Raw genomic sequence first — 21780 nt, 5'->3', positions numbered from 1 at the left:
CACTGGGGTCAGGGGTTATTCAGGGTCCTGTCCACGCGGCCTTCCTGATCCGACCGGCCGAGACGGCCGCAACGGGTGGTGTCAGCAGAGACGTCGGGGGCGTTTGATCAGCGGGAGCGAGCGGTGATCAGGTGGAGAGCGACCGGGGCTCCAACGGATTTGGTGGGAAAAGCCTTTTGTCGGTTTGCGGGACGTCACGTTCGGTCTCGGCGAAAGCGTGAAATGGGTCGAGCGGTGAATTCTCGGGCCGACTCTGTCCACACCGTGACCCGAGGTTCTGCAGGTTGTTTTTACAGTGTGCCGTTATCAGCAACAATCCTGGCAGACAAATGTTAGGGTGAAGTCACGCGTGTTCTTCATGTTAAGGGATAAAACGACTAGACTCCGTAAATCACGTGCCATGATGTCACGTGATTTACGGCCTCTGTGTCGCCTGTTTATTTTAGGGATGTGCTCTAGAAAACAACACACCGTCCGCATCTAGTCCTGAAGTTGATAGGAACAAAAGGGTCGAGTTCCGCCCTTATAACGAATCGATGAAGGGGAATCTAGACGCGAGGCTGTGCACAGACCTTCACTGCAGCTCAAATCTGGAACCCATAAAGCCTCAGACCTCTCTGCAACATTAGACGCAGCCCTTCTCATTGGCTGGAAGTGCCACTTACCCCCTTCCTCCATCGCCTGCCCAGCTAACGCACACTTCCTGCTCCGCTGCCTGTCTGGGGCCGGACCACGCCCCCGGGAAGCACCCGGAGCCAATGGGAAGCGGCGCGGCGCTCCGGGGTTAGAGTTGGGCTATAAAAGAGCCCAAGGTGGACCTGCCTGTCAGATGGTCCGTCCGCGTTCTGCCCGTCAGGTCGAGAGGGGGATGTGAAAGCGAGCCGCTCGACAAGGTCCCTCGGAGAGAGGCCCCGTCCGATGGAGCTCCTGCGGCCGTAGCTCTATGTGACGGAGGAGAAGACGTCCGTCGCACAAGCGCGTCCCGTCTGTGTTTGTGGAAGCTGCCGGCGAGGCCCAGAGCAAAGCCCCACCATGAGAGAAGAGGTGTCCTGCACCAACTCCCCCGAAGGCGGGCTGGGGGCCAGCGAGGAGGAGCCGGAGCGCGGGTCCAAGAAGGGCCCGGGCGCCCGGAAGCGCTCGCCGTACCCCAAGAAGGACGGCCCGGTGCAGGCGGAGGAGAGCAGCACCGGCAGCCCCAGCGGCCTGCTGCCGTCGGGGCCCAAGAGGCCCAAGAAGAGCCCGGCGGCCGCGGTGTCGCTGGCCCCCACGGCGCTGGGGCCGCGGCCCGAGCAGCCCTTCGAGGACCTGCACTCGCAGCGCGTGATCGCCAACGTGCGCGAGCGCCAGCGCACGCAGTCGCTGAACGACGCCTTCGCCTCGCTGCGCAAGATCATCCCCACGCTGCCGTCGGACAAGCTGAGCAAGATCCAGATCCTGAAGCTGGCCTCGCGCTACATCGACTTCCTGTACCAGGTGCTGCAGAGCGACGAGATGGACGCCAAGCTGGCCAGCTGCAACTACCTGGCCCACGAGAGACTCAGCTACGCCTTCTCCGTGTGGAGGATGGAGGGGGCCTGGGCCATGTCCGCCAGCCACTAGGACCCGACCCGACCCGACCCGACCCGACCCGACCCCACCCGACCAGCGTTCTCTCTTCCACCCTCTTGTGTCCGCGTCTCCGCCCCACTGCTTCTGTCCGCGTTCGCGCCCGTTTCCTCCGCTCTGAAGCTCCACTTTTGTCCCCGTCCCTCCACCTTTGCGCGCGACCCGCTCAGTCCGTGTGTGCGTCTGTATTAACGTCAACAGTTGAATCGATGCAAGTCAGACTCCTCGCGAACCTCCCCGATCTCTCCCCGCTCCCGCGTACTTCCACTACTTCCAATGCTCCCCCACGTCCTGACCCACAGCTTAGTCCAGTGCTGCTGATGACCCACTGCAGCCACCAGGTATGAATCATACATGCAACACACACACATACACATGCACATGCACACGCACGCACACACACACACACACACACACACACACACACACACACACACACACACACACACACACACACACACACACAGACGCACACACGTTAATCTCTGCCGGTAGTTATTTACTATTTTAACTAAAAATAAAATCTTAAAATCTTTTAGCTCAACAAGTAAATACTGATAATGCTCTAAAAATGCTTCAATATAAAGTTTACTGACACATTTAAAGTAAAATAAATACATTAATATAATAAAATTGCTAATTGCTATATTATATCTATATATGTAGATATTTCTATGTACACATCTATGTATATATACATAGTGTTGTTAACCTAAAAATAAAAATCTAGCAAACAGCCGTAGATGTAAACAACACTACTATTGATTCACTTTTATATTTAGTTCTAAGCAAATTAATTTAGCTTCAATTTAGTTTTTAGTTATTGTTCTGATGTGAATATCATTTGTTCAGTTGTTCTATATTTTATTCTCAATAACTATAAATGTTTACTTTATACAGGTTTCATAAAAACATAACATGGTGTTTATTGTTTTGGACTGTTGTTTGTTGCGCTGATCATTATTTAGAGTTTACATTTTTAAACTATATTCTAAAAACAGGTGAATACGTCTCACACTCTGGTGATGTGTAGCTTATAAATGACAGTGGATAGAAACAAGCTTCAGAAAAGGTTATAAAAATTAGGTACTGTTCAAGAACTGAGATTTTAGAGGACCAAACCTTTTCAATCAGACAACAGCAAGTAGATGTAAATAAAAGAATCGTTGAACCTTTTTATGCTTCGTCCTTTCGTTCAACTGTAGCAACAAAAAAAATGTTTCCAAGCTGAAGCCATGAACACAGTAAATACACAAACAACATTACTAAGCAAGACGAGAGCAACGCTTTTATAGAAAAAGCCTCTTCAGGAATGTTGCTAGTTTGACTTGATTAACTAAAATGAACTAAGAGCACATTATTATTGTAATCTAAACTCTTCAGCTCCAGTCTGACAGAGCTTCAAAGTGTTTAAGACAAATGTTTTCCTCCAGAATCTGTAGGATCGACTTCACACAGGGTCTGTTTTTCCTTTTTTCAACCATTTTAACAGACACCAGATTCCTGCACAGGTACAACATGAAAGGAGGGAAAGAAAGGGAGAGTGAGGAGAAAAAGTAGGGGCCCATCTCTCTCTCTCTCTCTCTCTCTCTCTCTCTCTCTCTCTCTCTCTCTCTCTCTCTCTCTCTCTCTCTCTCTCTCTCTCCCCTGCAGCCTTGCCCTCTCTCCTCAGGATCTTGTATCACGCAATCAGGCCCCGCCGAAGCCCAGACAGGCAGGAACCTTTAGATTGGAAACAGTTGTGAGGTATTAGGAAGGTGTGTGTACCAGGGCTGGGGTCAGGCTCGTGGGCTTGTGTATGTCAATGCATGCACTCGTGTGTGTGTGTGTGTGTGTGTGTGTGTGTGTGTGTGTGTTTCGATCACATCTGCAGACTGGTAAACAGGAATCCTCTGACTTTATCTCGCTCGTCCTCCTGGCTTCCTTTTAAGAGATTTAGATTTGCATTTATTCAGGGAGGCAGCCAGGAAGTCCCTTTCAAAATAAGATGACGACATGAGAGGTAAGCGGTACGATGACACACCATGAGGTGTAATTGGTGTTTCCTGGGCTGCAGCTGATCCACTTTTAATCAGCTACATGACAGGTCAAGGTAAACACACTAGTAGTGCATCCCAAGTACAGTAATACTACATGTGATATGTATACGTTACAGTGTCCAGACACACGCATGCAGCTGCTGGACATGTGCTCACTGCAGGTGTTCCACTCGGCCGTATTATTAGGTCTCCAGTGGCCCCTGCAGCAGATGTTGAAGACTCCAGTCGGAGTGGTGCATTCAAAGCCAAGGGCCCTGCACGTGGACCAGCGTGTCCTTGAACACAACGCAGTAGTTATTACCCACCCCTTGCCTGCTCTGCCTGTTATCATCAGCTCCGCAGGGGCCACCACAGCCAGTGCCAGAGATTCAAGGTCTGGTACCGACCTGGCTGTTTAATTTTAGGCGAGAGATGAGGTTAGAAAGACTTGGGGGAAACTTCAGAGACGGAGCGTGTGGACGAATATGTCTATTTAGAAGGTCGTACCGGATAAAAATGGTTTGTGTGTGTGAGCAGCCAATGTGCAGAGCTTTAAACATGTAAATAGAAGTTTAAAAGTTTACAACCTTAAAAGTCGGTGAGATTTTATTCTTTGGTCATTTATCCCAAAAGTCCATTTAACCTCAGGTGTACATGAAGTGCAGGTACAGGTTTCTCTGACTGTTGTGTCCTTTCAGTAGAACATGCCAGTGTTTTGTTGAGAGGCTCCGGCCTCGTACGTACACAAACGCACCGCAGACATTTCAGGGATTTTGATGAGCAGGATTTTAGGACATGTGGGTGTCTGGCTCCGACTGAGACTGTTGAATGGGGCGATTGTTTCTGCTGGATTTGGAAAATAACAATGCTCTCTGTCCTGTTTATTCTATAATCAAAATGCCTGTCAGTGCTTTCTTCCTCTGCCGGAACCTCTGGCTCTGCTGTGCTGGTGTTTGTGTTTTACACAGTTTGGACTGACCAGCTGTTGGATGCACTTCTGTGCATGTTGACTCTCTGGTTATGTCTCTGGACTGATCTGAGACCAGATGTAAAGTCCTCTGAGACGCGACAGCATTTTTAGAAGCTTTAATGTAGAAGTTGTGGCTTCTGAACGTAATTTTTATTTTTAGAGTGTCCAATTTGGGGCTCAACACAGGTGTGTGTGTGTGTGTGTGTGTGTGTGTGTGTGTGTGTGTGTGTGTGTGTGTGTGTGTGTGTGTACATTTGAAGGCTGCATGTGCATTTGTTCGCATGCATAAACACACAGTGTTGCAGGACCAGCTTCTGGTTTGACACATAGGCACCAAAACGACACATAAAGCCCCAAATGCATCAGCATATCATCGAAACAGAAAGTTTAATGTACCGTACAGTAAAATCCTCCAAAAAAATATTTTAAAAATCTCCAATAACCTTGATAATTTTACACACGTTTTTACATTTTCCTGTAAATTTTAGCTCAATAAACTTTACAATGTAGGGGCAAATTATGCAAATGAATGTCTGCTGCAAATAAAGCGCAGATATGATATAGTTTATCGTATAACCAGGTGTGAAGCGCTTTTTTAACTGGAAATAAAATCATTGCCCGTTTACACGTAGACACACGCATGCCTCCAGCATGACCTCACCTATTCTTCTTCTCTGCTTGTCTTTCTGTAAGTGTGTAATTAGGGCCGAGCTGAGGAAGGTCCAGATTCAGTGTTTGCTTGTTAGAACAGGAGGAGCTGAGGTGAGGAGCTGTAGGGATTTTCCCACTTTCCACTAAACAAGAGTGTTTGTTGGTTTTTACACATGTTTTAAAACCTCAACACAACTAACAAACCTTTTTTTTTTTTTTTTTGCGTCACCGCCACACGACACGACACAAAGCATCTCACCTGAAATCTCACCCTTTTAACGTCTGTGTTTCTTCTCTCTGCAGAAAACCAACAAACGTAAAAAAATGACTGGACCAAAGAAGAAGAAAACGATTCCCGTCTCAACAGTCACCTGCACGTTCTCACCCCCTCTCCCTTTTGCTTCCGGCCTGTCTTTGTGTGGACACGGGCTTGACTCCTGACACTGAGAGGTGTTCCTGCAGCTTGACTCAAGGCTGTCCCTCGTGTGTTTCTGAAACACGGGTGGGAAAACGCGATAGTCCAGCGAACATTTTGAACGACGAAAACAGACAGACAGACAGACAGACAGACAGACAGACAGACAGACAGACAGACAGACAGACAGACAGACAGACAGACAGACAGACAGACAGACAGACAGACAGACAGACAGCTGGCCTGCGGTGACAATGAAACAAATGGGCTGCTGGTTCGAGTGCCTTGGGTAACAGCGCCATAACCATCAAGCACCCGATTCCTCGGATGACTCAGTGCCAGACAGACATTAAAATGACTAATGATAATGGCACAGCGCTGGTTGGAGGGGCGGTCACAGCCAATGAATGTTTACAGCTAAAATGCTAATAAGCTAAACGCTCTGGCTCTAAAAAGACTTACAAAGAAGAGCACGAGGAATCTGACGCAGATCTTCTGCTTTGTTGTGCTGTAGCAACTGGACGACGGCTTTCTGTGTATTTTGAAGTTGGTGAATTTTGTGTACGCACACTGTATTACTTTCCATCTGCTTATGCGTTACATTTAGCTTTGGAGAAGAAATGCCAATGGGAAAGTGTCTTAAACCACTGATTAGAATTCAGCCGCTCAACTTGTTTTTGATTTCAGTGTTGTAGAAAGTTGTACTTTTAAACGTTTGTCTTCTTTATTCTCCAGCTTAAAAATATCTTTGCAGATTAAAAATAAAAACAGAGTGCTTGTTATAAAATGTGCCAACATGATGATGAAGTGGTTATAGCCACATTATAGAGGTTTCATTTGTAAGAATAACTAGTTTGGTCCTGTTGTACTGTGTTGCATTTGCTTTTGGTTACTTTTATTTTGTCAGTTCCTTTGGACAATAAAATTGTTTCTTGATGCTAAATCACTGCAGTAATTTTGTGATCAAAGGAATATTTATACATCAACAGCCAGTGGTGTTGTTAGGAAACGTTTGGTGCTGTTTAAGTACCAACAATTAACTGAATAAATAAATAGAGTTTAATATTTAAAAAAAAAAATATAAAACAAAATAAATAAAACTCTTATGAAGATGCGTATAATTTACCTTTATTATGTGATGTTTGGAAACAGAAATAGTAGAAAAGAGACGACAAAAGACAAACTTATATGTACAAACTGTACAACAACCAAACAGTAAATTAAGAAAAAACTGAATAAAACAGTTTTAATTAAGATCCACATTGTTGAGGTTAACTGCACACAGGTTGGTCAGAATCATACACGAAGGCACAAGGCTGATAATTTGGTCTCTAAGAATGTGTTGAAGCATTGTTTGAAGTCAAATACAAAAATAAGTCATTTGTTTTAATTAAGACAGAGGTGAAGACGGTCGGTCAGGTCAGTGCCACGACTGTCCTATGTCAAGATGCTAGAGTGTCCTACATGACGCGGAGCTAATACTGCTCCACGCTCTCAGTTATTCACATTTTCATTCTGTTAACAGAGACAGGACGGGTTTTCATTTGCATACACAATGAAACATAAAGAAAGAAACAAACAGAGCAATGTACGGTATTAAAAAAAAATCTATAGCACCGTCAAAATTGTGTTAGACATGCAAAGAGCACTTCAAAGACACGGAATCTGAATGCATAAATAAAAGTCATTCAGGTTTTTGCTTTGTGAAATGAATTTGTTTATGTATCTGTCCTGTGCTTTTGATGCTGTTCAACTGTTTGGATAAAAAAAGAAACATTCACAAACTCCTCAAAGACTTTGAAGTTCTTCCAACCATGCCAATTCAGGACGGCACATTGTTCTCATAAACTTTGGTTGCGCTTAACCTGTGTCCAATTGCACTGTGTGGATACTCAGCTGTCTCACTGTTATTGCTCCATTCTAACTGCTGAAATGTCATCGCTTCGTCCGGGGAGCAAAACACCCCTGACGCCAACAGTACACGGGACGGTGCTACAGAAACGACCAATGTCAGCTCAGTTTGTCCTTGATACAAAAAAAGTTAATGTACTGTATAAAAGCGATTTATTAAACACAGCAGGAATGCTCATCCACAGGTAAAAACACTGGTCCTTTAAAGAAGCGTGTCAGACTTCAGATATTAAGACCCGAGTCATTCTGACCCTCATGTCCTGAGGGCCGTAAGTGCACTTTGTGTGTGATTGATAAAAATTCTTTGGATTTGACTCATCTGAATTGTTTGAATGAGCCTCCTGACAAACAAAATCTGCATAGTCACGTGTACAATCATTTCTGAGTGGTTGCGCTGCACTGAGGCATCATGGGAGATGTCTATCTTTGCTGACGTGGAAAGAAAATTTCAAAGAGAAACGTTTCCCCTCCAGACGGACACTCCGATGACTATAGAGGTATTAGCTCTTCATTGTGACCAACGCCACAAATACAAAGTACAGTGTGTCTGTACGTGTAACACGCGTTTCACTGAAGGCCGAGGTGCCTTCTTCTCTCTGCCGGGGAGCAAAGACAATAACTGCAGCAGCTGCTGCGTGTGGTCACCCGGCAGGCCAGAAACAAGCAAAAAAGAAAGAAATGCGTGGATATACAAAACAATATGAAACATATGTAAGTCCAACGTCAGTCTAGCTTCACTCTGGATTACTGGACTCTTATACTACAACAAAAATGAAGTCAAATTATTGATGAACTACAAATACAAGCAAACAAAATCTCTAATTGTGAACATGCGGCCTCCTCCTTCTCGTCCGGTTCACGTCAACAACGGTACAGTGCAAAACGACCAGAGAAGGTCTTTTCCTTCACCGGATCTTTGTCACATGCAGACAAATGACATCATCATAGAGGGACGCACATGAAGTGCGTGGAATACGTCTGTTCTCCTTCACAGGCACGTCCTGCAGGGACGACTCCTTTCCGCCAGCAGGACTTTTGATCTGGCTTCAAGGTTTCTGAGTGGTCTTGTTTAGGTCCCGTGGGAGTGTTAACAATGTGAATGTTTAAAGTTGCGAAGCGGAGTTCGCTCCAAATGCTTCAAGAGCGCAGGTCCTTCATTCATCTGCCTCTGGGTGTCCTCCATTTCAGGTTAGTGAGTGACGTGCCTTTCAGGAAAAGACATGTTGAACGGTGCTCCTCAGTGTGTTTGAACCAGACTGGTCAGCAAGTAGTAGGTGGAGGTGAATACAGTGGTAGCACTGAGGAGGACATCTGGTTCCAGTGATGGTCTGAATGCACTGCTGTATGGGAGTGTGTGTAAGTGTGTGTGTGGGGGTGTATTTCCATCCTCCATGGCTGAAGACAGCTGTCAGGAGACTCTTCTTCAGAGGGAATCGCATGTTTCTGCCTGTTTCCTTTATAAACAAGAGCAGCGTAAATATTTGATGACATCGCATGTATGTGATGACACATCTCTGATCCATTTTTTACCTGCAGAGTCGTTCTTACCTGTCAGATATCAGGGATCCCATTGACAGTGAGGCGATGGCGCTGACGGCCTCGCTGTCCGAGTCTCGTCTCAGCCGCCGCCTCTGTGCCTGCAGGTAGGACTGATCCACTGTGGCGGCCGAATCCTTCACACTCTGCCAGTACTCACCTGCAGGAGGCAAGGGGATGGAAAAGAGGCAGAGGAGGAAGGAAATGGGAGAGAGCAAGATTAATGGTCTCCGTCTTTGGTATTTCAGTGTTGTTTCCATCCTGAATGGTTCCTTGAGGGAAAATGCCTGCACTGCATTAATAAAAGCACTACTTGGTGTTTGATCCACTGGTTGTAACTGTTTGATCTGAATATAAGCACTGGCTGTGATATAAACAGCCTGTGGCCTAAGTTTAGATCCATGTTGATCATTTTAAATATGTAAACTCAAGTCCAATCTGCTCTCAGGGTCTCCAGGCTCGAGTCTTGTGACACACAGTGGAACTAAAAATCAATCAGTGTTTGCAAATGTGTTCATCTAAGTGTGTGCGAGTTCTAGCTGCGCATGCAACTCACATACATTTCACTCCGGGTCTAAATTATGGGCTTAACATTCTTGTGGCTTTGCAAATATTTTTAATTAATCTAATTTGGTTGGGATAACATTTGTGTGCAATCAGGAGGGGATGTTGTGAAGGTCGTGTGCCAGAGAAGTGTTTGAAGATAATTGGAGCCAGGGCGGCCGTGTGTGTGAATGAGTGTGTGTCTGTCTGTGTGTGGGACGGCTGGAGGGAGGGATGGGAGACAGGGATGTAAAGGAGGAGAGGTAGCCAGAGAACATAAGTGATGATGAGGCAGCGAGAGGGCTAAGTGTCAAATAATGAGATTTAAATGATGGAAAATAAAAATGTGAGGATGAATGGCTGGACTCCTTTCACGTCAAAGGTTACTTTTGATGTTTCTCCCTGTCTGAACAGGCTAAAGATAGAGGATGTTGTTTTCTGTACAGACTGTACAGCAGCACGGATTCACTTGGCTTGCGGTAAAAACGGTGGTATGAGTATTGGCTGGTGCAACAGTAGTCTGTTTCTTTGATGTCATCCAAACAGCATGTACTTCAGTCTACGTCCAAGAAGCAATAACAAATAGGCCGATAAATAAAATTGTGCCGATATGCGTTGGTAGCCTGTTTATTGACTTCAAATCAATTGAGGAAAATTTCTTTTCTTTATCTTATTATTCGGTTATCTCCTCATGTTCCTTGCTACAATAAAACATTATAAAAATGTGTATGTTTGTATTTTTTACAGTGCTATGCTAAGGAGTTAGCGCTCACCCTGGACCTGGATGACTCTCTGCAGCGATCGGACGGCGTTGTCACATGGCTTCTGGTCCAACACAGACTGGGACAGTGGCTCCACCTGACACGCAACCCAGAATAGGTTACACTGTGTCTGTGGAAGCATGCATATGACGTGCACACACAAACACCTCACCTCCATGCCCAGCAAGGCACTAACGCAGGCCTCAGACGCGTCACAGACAGCCTTGAGGTCGTGCCCCCCCTCCAAAGCCAGCACCACTCGACCGCCGGCCAGAGACATCAGCTGACGGGTCAGGAAGCCAAAACCTGACAAGATCCAAACACGTTTAACTGGATGTGAATGTTGGTTTTGCTTAAAAGTACTGTAAAAGTACTTCAATGTGAGTGTTCCTTTCAAATCTGAAATTGAGGAGCTGACTGATTCTTACACTTGGCTGTGACCTTGTAGCCTCCCAGTGATGAGGAATGGCCTTCGACAGCATCAAAGCCAGCTGACACCAGCACCACATCCGGGGAAAACTTGTGAGCTATTGGCATCACCACAGTTCTAATGACGAAAAGAGGAAACAACATGCTGTAAGCCAACACTGTCAAATTATTATCCACTCAAGCCCTGTGGCCGAGCTGAAACTGGAGCGCTGCGTATCTAGGAAATCATGTTTTTAACAGGTGTTCATAATTGTGTGAAAATATGATCTGGGTAATGTAACAATCTTGGGCACGGAAGTCACTGTGGGATTGAGTCAATATCAAAATAGACTGAAAATGAATAGTTACCGTAATGGACAAAAATAAAGAGAGAAATGAAGAAAAAATTAAACATCAAAGTCTGTTCTTGGATCAGGTGATTGATTTGCAACTGGCACACATGAAATCTGTGTGTGACCTTCTGGATTGCGAACTGCAAACATTTACTTCATTGTAAACTCTCTCTATTTAGAAAATGATCAAAGATAAATTATCAAAGGCCATGTTCCAAGTTCTTCATCTGTGGTTTTGATCCACTCCTGGTAAGAAGCCAGCACTAGAAGGTGGGTTCCACACAGGTGTGAAACTGTTTAAATGAAAACCTTCCCAAGATATATAACGATGGAAAACTGGCCGGAGAAGAGACTCGGGTGAAAACTTTTTGCTTATCACTATAGGCAGGTGGTTAACGCAGAAGAAGTGTCAGTTGTTGCAAGTGACACAAGCAGATAAAAATGAGAGCCCGGACTCAGATGCCCACATAATGTCCACTTTCCCCACTTCTACGCTCTCGTCCTCACTTCCTCCCGTCTCCTGCTGCCAGTTATTTAGCAAGAGCACACGTCCCATGCCGCGTTTGATTCTCTCTCTCTCAGCGGCAGTTCAAAGGCGTTTCTGTGCGTCTGGTTCCTATTAGGAGCTCGTCCCTCTTCTCACGTCACTGACAGCCAGCCATCTGGGATCCATTGGGCCTAATTACGCCGCCTTTGGATTCCCTAACAATGCACCCCCCACTTCTTCTCCAATGCTCTGCTCTCCTCTCCCCCATAATAGTTCCTCATTCGTCAGTAGCCACCTAGAAATGCACAGGAAATTATGTGCATGCACCCATGCATACTGTGCATTGCTCTTTGTTTGAAAAATCCATGCATGTATGTGAGCTACTGCTGCTACTAGCTACTAACTAAAAGTCTGACCACCTTGGTAATCCTTCCTACATATTCACCCTAGCTAAGCTTTCTCTTATTGTATGAGTGTCTCACCGCTGCCTTCAACCACAGTATTTCCCCTGCCACAAACACACACCCAGAAACGGAGACGCACATCATCAACAGCCGCAATCTGGGTAGTTTTTGTGTTCCATCACGGAGAGAAACACACACAGAGTCTGGAACACCCTGTCCTCTAAATCATGTAACGACATTCAATTACAGAACTGGCACCAGACTAGATACTTAATTGCATAAACATAAATTCATGATGCATTAAATTAGTCTGTATAGCATGTTATGCGTTTAGTCGCACCAGTTATTCCACAGAATGGCAGCAGCATTCACTGAACATAATAGCATAGTGTGTGCTATTATAAAATTTCTTTATCAGTTCTATAAAAGGTCTTGCTGTAGCTTTATACATCCAATTATATTTTAGGTGGAGATTTTTTGTCAAAGTTAGTAGGTGTAACATACAGTTATGTGGTGTTACACATGATAACACTGGATATACCACAAGCCAGGTGGCTGCTCAGGAAACGATATTTTTTTTCCTAATTAGCATCCAGAGCTCCAGTAAACACTGGGCCTATCGGGTCTATGGCTTTTACCAGTATGGGTTAGCTCATTAGCATCTTTTCCCTGATGACCAGCCCACCCACTGTGTGCTGCGAAGCGCCGTGTACCATGCTCACATACAGTATGATTTAATCATCAGTTGGCAAGCCCATGTTGCTGACAGGAAGAGTGGGAGTTCATTTCAGTGCAGAGCAGAACTGAATTCATTCAGGACAATTAGCTCGACTGTGTGTAGAAAACAAAGGTGATTAATACTAGTGTGTACAGTAATACTAGTGTTACTGTAACAAATTTCCCCAAATATGAAGAAACCAGCAATAATACAGGTAATGGGATAATACAGGTAATCTCTGAACAAAATGTTACAAAACCCTTCAACCCGTGTCAAACATTCAAAACCTACAGGTTTTACATTTTGGTGCGGATGGAGCATGGTTCCAAATATTTAAATTGTCTTAAAACAAAAGTCAGACACACACACACACACACACACACACACACACACACACACACACACACACACACACACACACACACACACACACACACACACACACACACACACACACACACACACACACACACACACACACACACACACACACACACACACAGTAAGAACACGGACAAGTTGTAACAGTTTCTCCTGTTTATAGTTGCCACGGACAGAGCGCTTCCTAAAGCTCTTACAATGGAAGTGATGGGGGCCAAAATCCACAGAGCTTGTTCTGTGCTAAATTAGATTCAAATGTGTATCTAAAACTAATGTGAGGCTTAAGCAGTCTGAGTTAATCAAATCAAATGGATGTCTTCAAACGCTAACTCTGTTTAGTATAAAGTTCCCTCTTTGTGTTTCTCTGGACAGTGTTTCCCTGCTGAGCTGCAAGAACATTGAAAAAGAAAGACTTTCATACTAAGCTGCAACTTTGGATACGGGACCCCATAACATATTAGAAAACATCTCCAAGCATCATGTGGGAGAGATCTCTTACATGCAATTAAGAAAAAATAATTTGAATTAATTGAACCTGTTTAGAGAGTTTAAGTGAATATAATTATAGTTTGAAGATTGAACCTGTTCTTTAAACCAATTACAGTGTATAAATAATAACATTAGCATCATTTTGTCTTTTACGTTTTACATTCTGTTTGTATTAAAGTTTTGTTGAATAGAGTTGCTTGGTGGAATGATTGTACAATCAGAGTAACATAAATAACAGCCTTGACAGGAGTGTAACACATAGGACCAACAGAGCTGGTGGTCACTTTTAGTGGGAGCGGAGTGGGCTGTCCAGATTAATTGGCACTAGGTCATCACATGCAGCTACAGCTGTGGTTTCTTATTTTAACACAGGCAGAACAAAAAGATAAAGAATAAACATCCATTTGAAAAGGATAATGGAAAGCTGACTCTTTATTAAGCAAATGAGGAAACCATCAATCTGGCAGTAAAATAACTGTAATGCTTGACAGTATGAACCTGTGTTCAGCAGTAACACCTGCTCAAACTACTCACATTACCTGAATGCAGCCAGGTACTCTGCATCACCCATGGGAGGGTGCAGCCCCCCTGTCCATGCTACGTTGACGTTGAAGCCCTCGCCTGCACCTGCGCCCACCTGGGTGACGGTATAGAGAGGGAGGGAGGGAGAAAGAGAGTCTCTGTGAATGTCAAGAAAGTTTACGAGTCCCAGCGATAGCTGAGAAACTGAGTGACGATGACAGATTTGTGTCGGATTTTCGCAAAATAAACCCGGCTGTTGCAAAACCTTGCGTTGCAGCATTCGAGGGAAAGTCAGTGCATCTCTTTAAGGCAACACCAGGGAGTGATTATGAGTCCTAAATGAAAGACGGATGGCTATTAATTCAACACCGCTGTCCCTTCATTTTGATTTTGATACAATTTGTCAAATGGCCTTATAAATCACTTTAAACCACAACAGAGCTACATGAGTTTATGGTTCCCAAAGCTGTATTCTATGGCTATACTGGGAAATAGTTTTTATTTGGCACCTAATGCCTGAATCACGTACTGTATAAAATGTAGTATTTTCATATTAGAAAACATTAATATGTTTTTTGTTAGCTGTACTGAGCTTGGCGTGTACTGCCACAGTGCCAGCCAGAGCTGATGCAGCTTCTCTCTCTTTGACCTCACGTACTTGGGGCAGAGAGTGAACCCGAGGCCTGGGTCTTGGAAAGGAGGTCTAAGGATTCCTGCCTTTCTCTTTGTAGTTCTGCTAGCAGCCATTTAGCTGTTCTCTAAGCCCTTCACCATCAGTCAATGTGTCAGTTTGAGGGGAGAATGAGCAGGGTGATTGACACTCACTTGGCAACACGGCACGGTAATTTCCTTTGTGTGTGTATATGTGTATGTGTGTATGTATGTGTATGGGTGTGAGAGGATGTTTGAAAAAGCTGGAATGCTGATGAGCATCGCAGAGAGTCTGTCTCCATTCTTCACTCAGTGGACGAGATGTTCACAGGGCAAACAAAAAACACATGAGGACTCCTGTCCTCTGCCAACTGGTAATATACCCACATGCACACGCACACACATGTACTCAGACACACACACACACACACACACACACACACACACACACACACACACACACACACACACACACACACACACACACACACACACACACACACACACACACACACACACACACACACATAGCTGCACACATATACAATTCCTGCTTTTACTCCAAGTCTTATGCTCTTCTTTCTCTCTTTCATGTTTCGGGAGTTGCTGGACTAGATTATGCCTTCACTGGTTTCCGTGTGGTACTCGGCACTCTGTTATGGCTATGACATCACAACCCTACCCCATGGTGCGTTATATACCTACACAGGGGACAGCCAGACTCCAGAGGTTTACCACACAGCTCAGTGGACGTTGAGGGGCCACTTAAGGCAAAGCCACATCCAAGCTAGCCGAGCGTTTTATGTACCGACCCTCATCAGGGGTTTTTATGGGAAAACATTGACTATTTTATCCTCATTATTGTGGGGGAGGATGTCAGAGTAACAGGAGGAGATGTGGGGGAGTGGATGGGTGGTGAATGGCACCGTGGGATGGGGTCAATTCCTGTGACTGGGGATAGTCATCACTATTGGTTTCTGGTAAGACCGCAGGCAGAATTCATAGGCATCTCAATTTCCTGAATGCAAACATAAGCATGCCAATCCACAGTACACATCCTGTTGTGAAACTCTGACATGTAGAGCCCAGAAGTTTCTTAAATAAACTGATCTCTGAAAACAAACCTTCAGCGTATACACAAATACACAGTGTGAGCACCTCACTGAGTTTAATGAATAAACACGCTTCAACCCAGCGTTTGTAAAGTTAAAGTTGAATACTTGAAAAGTGCGTCACACTTGCAGAGACAATGTGGGAGTAGCTGTAGGCAGCAGTGGGCTAGCCAAGGCGGTGTTCAAAGCAGCACTTGTTTGAGTGCACATTATGAATGAAAGTTACAATTAGTTTTAAAAATTGCCACTTGAATAAAATACAGTATGTGATCAAACTGTCATCTAACTGTGACAACTGATCCAAGGCTCACTGAGAGACAGGATTTGCTACTATTAAAGCCCTTGTACTGTACATGGCAGAATATCATGTATCCGTGCCATTATTCTCCTGTGCTGTGTAGATTCTGCAGTCATGAAAATCAGCCATCATGCCCAAATTAAAGTTATAATTGGGGCTTTAAATCAAGTAGATTATTTCTGGATTTATTGTTACAATCATTCTTCATGTTTTGACAAGTAAATGCAGAACACAAGGTTCTTGAGCTCCCTAATGTCCCAACGGAATTAGATAATTGCCAAATATTTCTATGCCAACATATCAATCTTCACATGGGACAGTAGTATTATATGAACTCTAAATATTTTGGAGTCAAAGAGAACTCAGGATTACAGCTCAGGCTTTCCATCCTACTAGGAGACCTTGTGCTGTAAATAAAAGGATGTGTATTGTGTTCACAGGTACAGTATCTTGCAGACAAGACAACATGCAGACACAGACAGACGTGCCAAAACATCACTATGACGACGTAAACAAAAGCAGGAAAACACAGTAATGCTGGGAAAACTGTTGGGTAACTACCTCATTGGGATGCCCGCTACCGGGAAAGAAGTTGCCATCGTCATAGCGATGTAGAGAGATGTACAGAACACTTGGGTCGCTATAGAAAGCCTCCTGGGTGCCGTTGCCATGGTGTATATCCTGGACAAATAGCAGACGCCAAATTAGTTGTTGGTTCAAAACTGTCTAAAAAAAAATAAATATGTTTATGATATAGTATATGCTATTACTATGCTGTACATAAATTTGAGTTTGCTGAAGCAGACAATAATTACTGTTTGATTCAATACAAGTGAAAGCACAGAACCGACGCAGGCTCATGCAGTACAAACTGTACACACCATGAACAAAGAAGAACACCGGCTGTAGATCAATACCTGTAAAGTCCTCTGATACGCGACAGCATTTTTAGAAGCTTTAATGTAGAAGTTGTGGCTTCTGAACTTAATTTTATTTTTAGAGTGTCCAATTTGGGGCTCAACGCAGGTGTGTGTGTGTGTGTGTGTGTGTGTGTGTGTGTGTGTGTGTGTGTGTGTGTGTGTGTGTGTGTGTGTGTGTGTGTGTGAGAGAGTGAGAGAGAGAGAGAGAGAGAGAGAGACTGATTGCTCAGACCACACGTGGAGACCAGATATAACTGAGTCTAAATGAAGTAAAAGACAAATAGGATGGCTACTGTGCAGGGTTTCTCTGCTCTACATATGTGTGTGTGCTGCTGCGCATGTGGAGAACAGTGGCAGGGGTCATGCAGTGGGACCTTACCCAGTCCACGATTAGAATCTTGCTGACATTGACTTTGTGTTGGAGCTGCTTGGCAGCGATGGCCACGGAGTTGAAGAAACAGAAGCCCCTGTGGACAAACAGACAGGAAGAGAAGCAGCCACATGTGTTGATCAGGACATCTTTAATAAATTATTATTAAAGAAACACCATGTGGACCTCAGGAATCTCTGAACATCCTCAGTTATCTGGCATCACATGTTGGCTGTTCAGTCCAGGCTGTGACATTCACAGCACTGACTCCACTGTGCAAGTCACAGCGGTGAACTTCTGCCACGCAAACATCTACGGCAAATACTTGAGAAATAGGGATGTTTCATTTGAAGCTGTTTTGTATTTCATCTTCCATTGCTGACAAACAATGATAGCTTTTCACATTACGGCATTATGCTGAGTCTGAAATCCTGCACTCCTGAGAAATGCAGAACCAACAAATTCGGTGACAAACAGAAAACGAGCCTTATCATAAACTTCACTCCGCATCCCAAATGATAACACAGTGCGAATTGCTAGCAGGACATGTGAGATGAGTTCAAAGAAATGAACTCACAACTTGGCGCAGCTATTCCCTCAACCCTCTATCTACAGTAAAGGTATGCAAAAAAGTGTTGATGTATGAAAAACAATGGAGGAATGTTGAAAGTGGCAGTGTCAGCATCAATCGTAAACTGTGAGCATTGTGCGTGCGTCTGTGTGTGTGTGTACAGTATATCTTGCTATATATGCTGTCCAAATACTGCTCATCAAGAAAAGCCATTATCATCCCATAAATAACCAGTGACATGCACTGCTGAGCACACACATGCGGCCCCAGCTGAATGTGGTTACTTGGCTAATGCCTTCTATCAAACACTGAAACAAATCCATGCACACAAATATGCACATTTACACAAATACACACCAGTACAGTGTGCACACACACACACACACACACACACACACACACACACACACACACACACACACACACACACACACACACACACACACACACACACACACACACACACACACACAGCTCCTTTGAGGTGCTTCATTTAGCATCTTGAAAGCTTTGGAAGTAACCAAACACAGGAGATTGTTTGCCCCAGGGTAGCGGACAGGTAGCAGACATCATACACATTCATACAGACTGAGATGGAGTGAGCGCTCAAACGTGTAGCTAATCTGTAATAACTCATTTGAAGCACTTTGCAGAGACCTCCTGGCTCTTGGTATGTGCGGGTGTGTTTGCTCGCACGTGTAGCTGCAATCTGCTGCACTTACAGAGGAGAGGAGTGGGTTGCATGGTGTCCGGGGGGCCTCACCACTGCAAAGCCATTCTGCGTGACAAGAATACAAGCCTTAACACCTCGCCACCAGCATTACAGTGGGTGTCAAAGAACGCAAAACTGCATATTGTGCCATTTACTGCACAATCTGTTTCACAGGAGCCAATATATTTGGCAATAAAGACGCACCTTCAGCTCTCTTTGTGCCACTTTCAGTGCCAGGTCTGTAACACATCCTGCGGCGATGCGAGCAGCTGCTGAGGTGTGAAGTTCGTTCCAGGTTGTATCAATATCAACCTGTGATGAGAAACATGAAGTCAGTTACAGATGTTTAGTGAAGGGGCCAGGTTAAAAAAAGTTAACTACTGTTTCAATATTGTCTGAGGGTTCACATTAATCAAACTGAAATTTGCTGCCAGCTGCAATTATTTAGACATTTCAAATAGTGGTATAATAGTGGTATATTTAACATATGCATTTTATTTCAGATGAAAAGGTAACTTTAGTGGATACTAACTGATTGCTGAGAAACTTATGTTTTCAAGTCCACTTTCTCTTACTGTACTTGCCTCTGTTCTTAGAATTATCCTCTTTTTGTGGCAAAATTCTTTATACATATGCTGGGTTTGAACAATGAAATCAGAAAATCTTTTATATTTAATCAGTTTGCAATCTTGTTCCAATCAGTCCACCAAAACCCAGGCGGATGAGTTGTCATATCGATTGACATGTGTCTGCCTTTCTGCTCCTCTCCTCTCCAGAACCAAATATACCAAATCTTTTGCAGTTCTTCTAAATGCACACTCAGGCACACACTTTCCCCGAGCTCCAGGACACGTTTATACTCTCCTTCTTCCTTTCACTTTCTTCCACACCTCACGCTTGTACAGGCTTTGATTACTAAATAGTTTAGTACATTTTAACATTATAAGTAAATTAGTGTTCTGTGGTATTATTAGCCTAATTGTGTATTTAGGCATAATCATGTAAGGTTTGGTTGTATAGCAGTGCAAAACAATAAGTGGAGAGATGGGCTGTGATTTGTCCTCCTGTGTGTATTTGTGTGTAGGCGTGTGGCACTCACCCCAACTCCTCCACATGGTAACATCACAAAGATTCGCTGAGACAGAATTCCTAAAAGACATCAAATATGGCGTGGTCATATCACTATTATGACTATGTTACTGCATTTGTAATGTATTCTTTTTATCTTTACCAGCCAACTTGCGGTTGTCCAGCTTGAGCCGGTTGAGCGGGTTGGTGCCGAATAGAAGCACATGTTTTTCTGAATGGACTGACTGCAGTTCTTCTAGCGTGGCCTTTCTACTGCGGATACGCTAAGTACACACACACACACACATATACATTTATATTATATTTATTATTATATACAACACTGTCTCTGGAGGAAAGCACCTGTCACTAAGTATAGTGTACTTGTGCTTTTCTGTGTAAATATGCGTGCACTATACCTCACACTGATTTCTGAGACCTCTTTCGTGTAGCCTGGACCAAATGCTTTGAATCCTTCCAGCATGTTCAGGGTGTCGGCTGTTGTCTCCACATGTACACTGGTGTTTTTGCATCTGACCATCATAAACCAAACCTAGAACCAAATACATAATGTATAGTATAGTAAATTCATTTTACATTTACTTCATGGATTTCTGGATTTGATGTTAAAATTTTCCTTTAGGAAAGGTGTATCTCACCTGTAGTGAAGCGAAGCTGGGTATCTGCAGCAGGATTCGATAATGAGAGAGATGGTATAGGGGTGGATGGATGAGGAGGGGGCAATGAGGTGGATGCTGGGGAGGACCGGGTCCGAACCAGAGGCTGGTGTGGCCAGATTAAGGCAGATCCACTCAGGGGATCCAACTGGAGACCTGGTCTAAGGATCATGTGTCTCTGTGGTTCCGAGGAAAGTAATTGAAAGAGAAAAACAAGCATGAAGCATGTAATAGAATATTAAATTAAAACAGCACCTTTCTCTGGTACATTAATAATATAAAAAATGTAAAAATATAAATACTGTTTGTGTAGAAAAAAACCCCCAGCAAACCCGTGCATAATGGCACAACACTTTTCTCTCCTTTAAATGAAGCTACAGCGCCCTCTGATGTCAAAAACATCACTTTAGCAAGTAATGCTAGCATTGTAAAACAAAGAAGTTTTATAGAAATTTACTTAAGAACAAGTACTACACTATCCTTTTGAAATGTTCTATACACACACTACAAAAGTGAGAGTTAGTCTAGTCAGTACCTGACTGTTGGAATGTGAAGCCTCAATCAAGCTCTCCCGTGAGGAGGTTGTGGACTCCGTGCCATAAACTGAGTCTGTGCTGGCGGTGCTCTGTCTCCTGCGGTAGCTGTCTTCACAAATGGAACCTGGTTCTGAGCTGCACAAAGACCCGGGCTCTGAGCCCGATCCCGATCCAATCTCCTCCAGGTCCATGTCCTCTGACGGGATCTGTGTCAGATGAGGCTTCTTGATTAAATTGCTTGTTAGTTCATATAAAGTAGACGTTTTACAGCGTTTACAAGTCTTAAAAGTTTTACTGTTCCCTTTAACACGTAATTGTATAATAGAGGCAGAACAAAAAAAAAAAAAACTTTTTTACCATACCTTGCTGAGGTGTGGCTGCTTGAACCTTTCCATTCCGCTCTTGTGGAATGGCTGAAGCAGTTGGTGGTGGTTGTGGGTGTAGCCGGGGTTCAAAGTTAGGGATGAGTGGCTGTAGGGTGGCGGCTCAGAGCGCGTTCTCTCTATAGGTTTGTGTAAAGACAGGTTGACAACACCTTCTCTTCTGGAGGAAGAGGACTGGTGATGTTGCTGTTGCAGTGGAACAGAGCTTAACCCGTGAACTGCAAAAAATAAGTAAATAATAAATAATAAAAATATAAAACATATATATATATATATATATATATATATATATATATATATATATATATAT

At 44.0% G+C, this 21780-nt stretch overlaps 2 protein-coding genes across 4 annotated transcripts in view; one reads left to right on the top strand and one right to left on the bottom strand.

Annotated features, from left to right (window-relative positions):
- Positions 1 to 817: 817 nt before the first annotated feature.
- On the top strand, positions 818 to 6602 carry LOC114855506 (twist-related protein 2-like). Its single transcript, XM_029150696.2, has 2 exons — positions 818 to 1946; positions 5548 to 6602. Exon 1 carries the CDS (start codon positions 1033 to 1035, stop codon positions 1597 to 1599), a length of 567 nt encoding a protein of 188 aa, XP_029006529.1. The 5' UTR covers positions 818 to 1032; the 3' UTR covers positions 1600 to 1946; positions 5548 to 6602.
- A 169-nt stretch (positions 6603 to 6771) lies between these two features.
- The window catches only part of LOC114855504 (histone deacetylase 7-like), a 31206-nt gene continuing 16197 nt past the window's right edge, over positions 6772 to 21780 (bottom strand). For all 3 annotated transcript variants that reach the window (XM_029150693.3, XM_029150694.3, XM_029150695.3), the window contains 16 exons: positions 21450 to 21688; positions 21087 to 21293; positions 20534 to 20729; positions 20294 to 20427; positions 20038 to 20158; positions 19906 to 19955; positions 19011 to 19118; positions 18817 to 18872; positions 17533 to 17620; positions 16795 to 16914; positions 14190 to 14287; positions 10839 to 10957; positions 10583 to 10716; positions 10423 to 10507; positions 9119 to 9266; positions 6772 to 9024 (listed from right to left, as the gene is read on the bottom strand). In XM_029150693.3, the coding sequence (XP_029006526.1) occupies positions 8994 to 9024; positions 9119 to 9266; positions 10423 to 10507; positions 10583 to 10716; positions 10839 to 10957; positions 14190 to 14287; positions 16795 to 16914; positions 17533 to 17620; positions 18817 to 18872; positions 19011 to 19118; positions 19906 to 19955; positions 20038 to 20158; positions 20294 to 20427; positions 20534 to 20729; positions 21087 to 21293; positions 21450 to 21688 (1934 nt within the window). In that variant the 3' untranslated portion in view covers positions 6772 to 8993. The remainder of the gene's footprint in view (positions 9025 to 9118; positions 9267 to 10422; positions 10508 to 10582; positions 10717 to 10838; positions 10958 to 14189; positions 14288 to 16794; positions 16915 to 17532; positions 17621 to 18816; positions 18873 to 19010; positions 19119 to 19905; positions 19956 to 20037; positions 20159 to 20293; positions 20428 to 20533; positions 20730 to 21086; positions 21294 to 21449; positions 21689 to 21780) is intronic.

Source organism: Betta splendens, chromosome 5, assembly GCF_900634795.4.
Source record: "Betta splendens chromosome 5, fBetSpl5.4, whole genome shotgun sequence".
Classification (NCBI taxonomy): Eukaryota; Metazoa; Chordata; class Actinopteri; order Anabantiformes; family Osphronemidae; genus Betta; species Betta splendens.
Note: the sequence above shows the minus strand (reverse complement) of the source record. Positions and strands in the feature narration are given on the sequence as shown.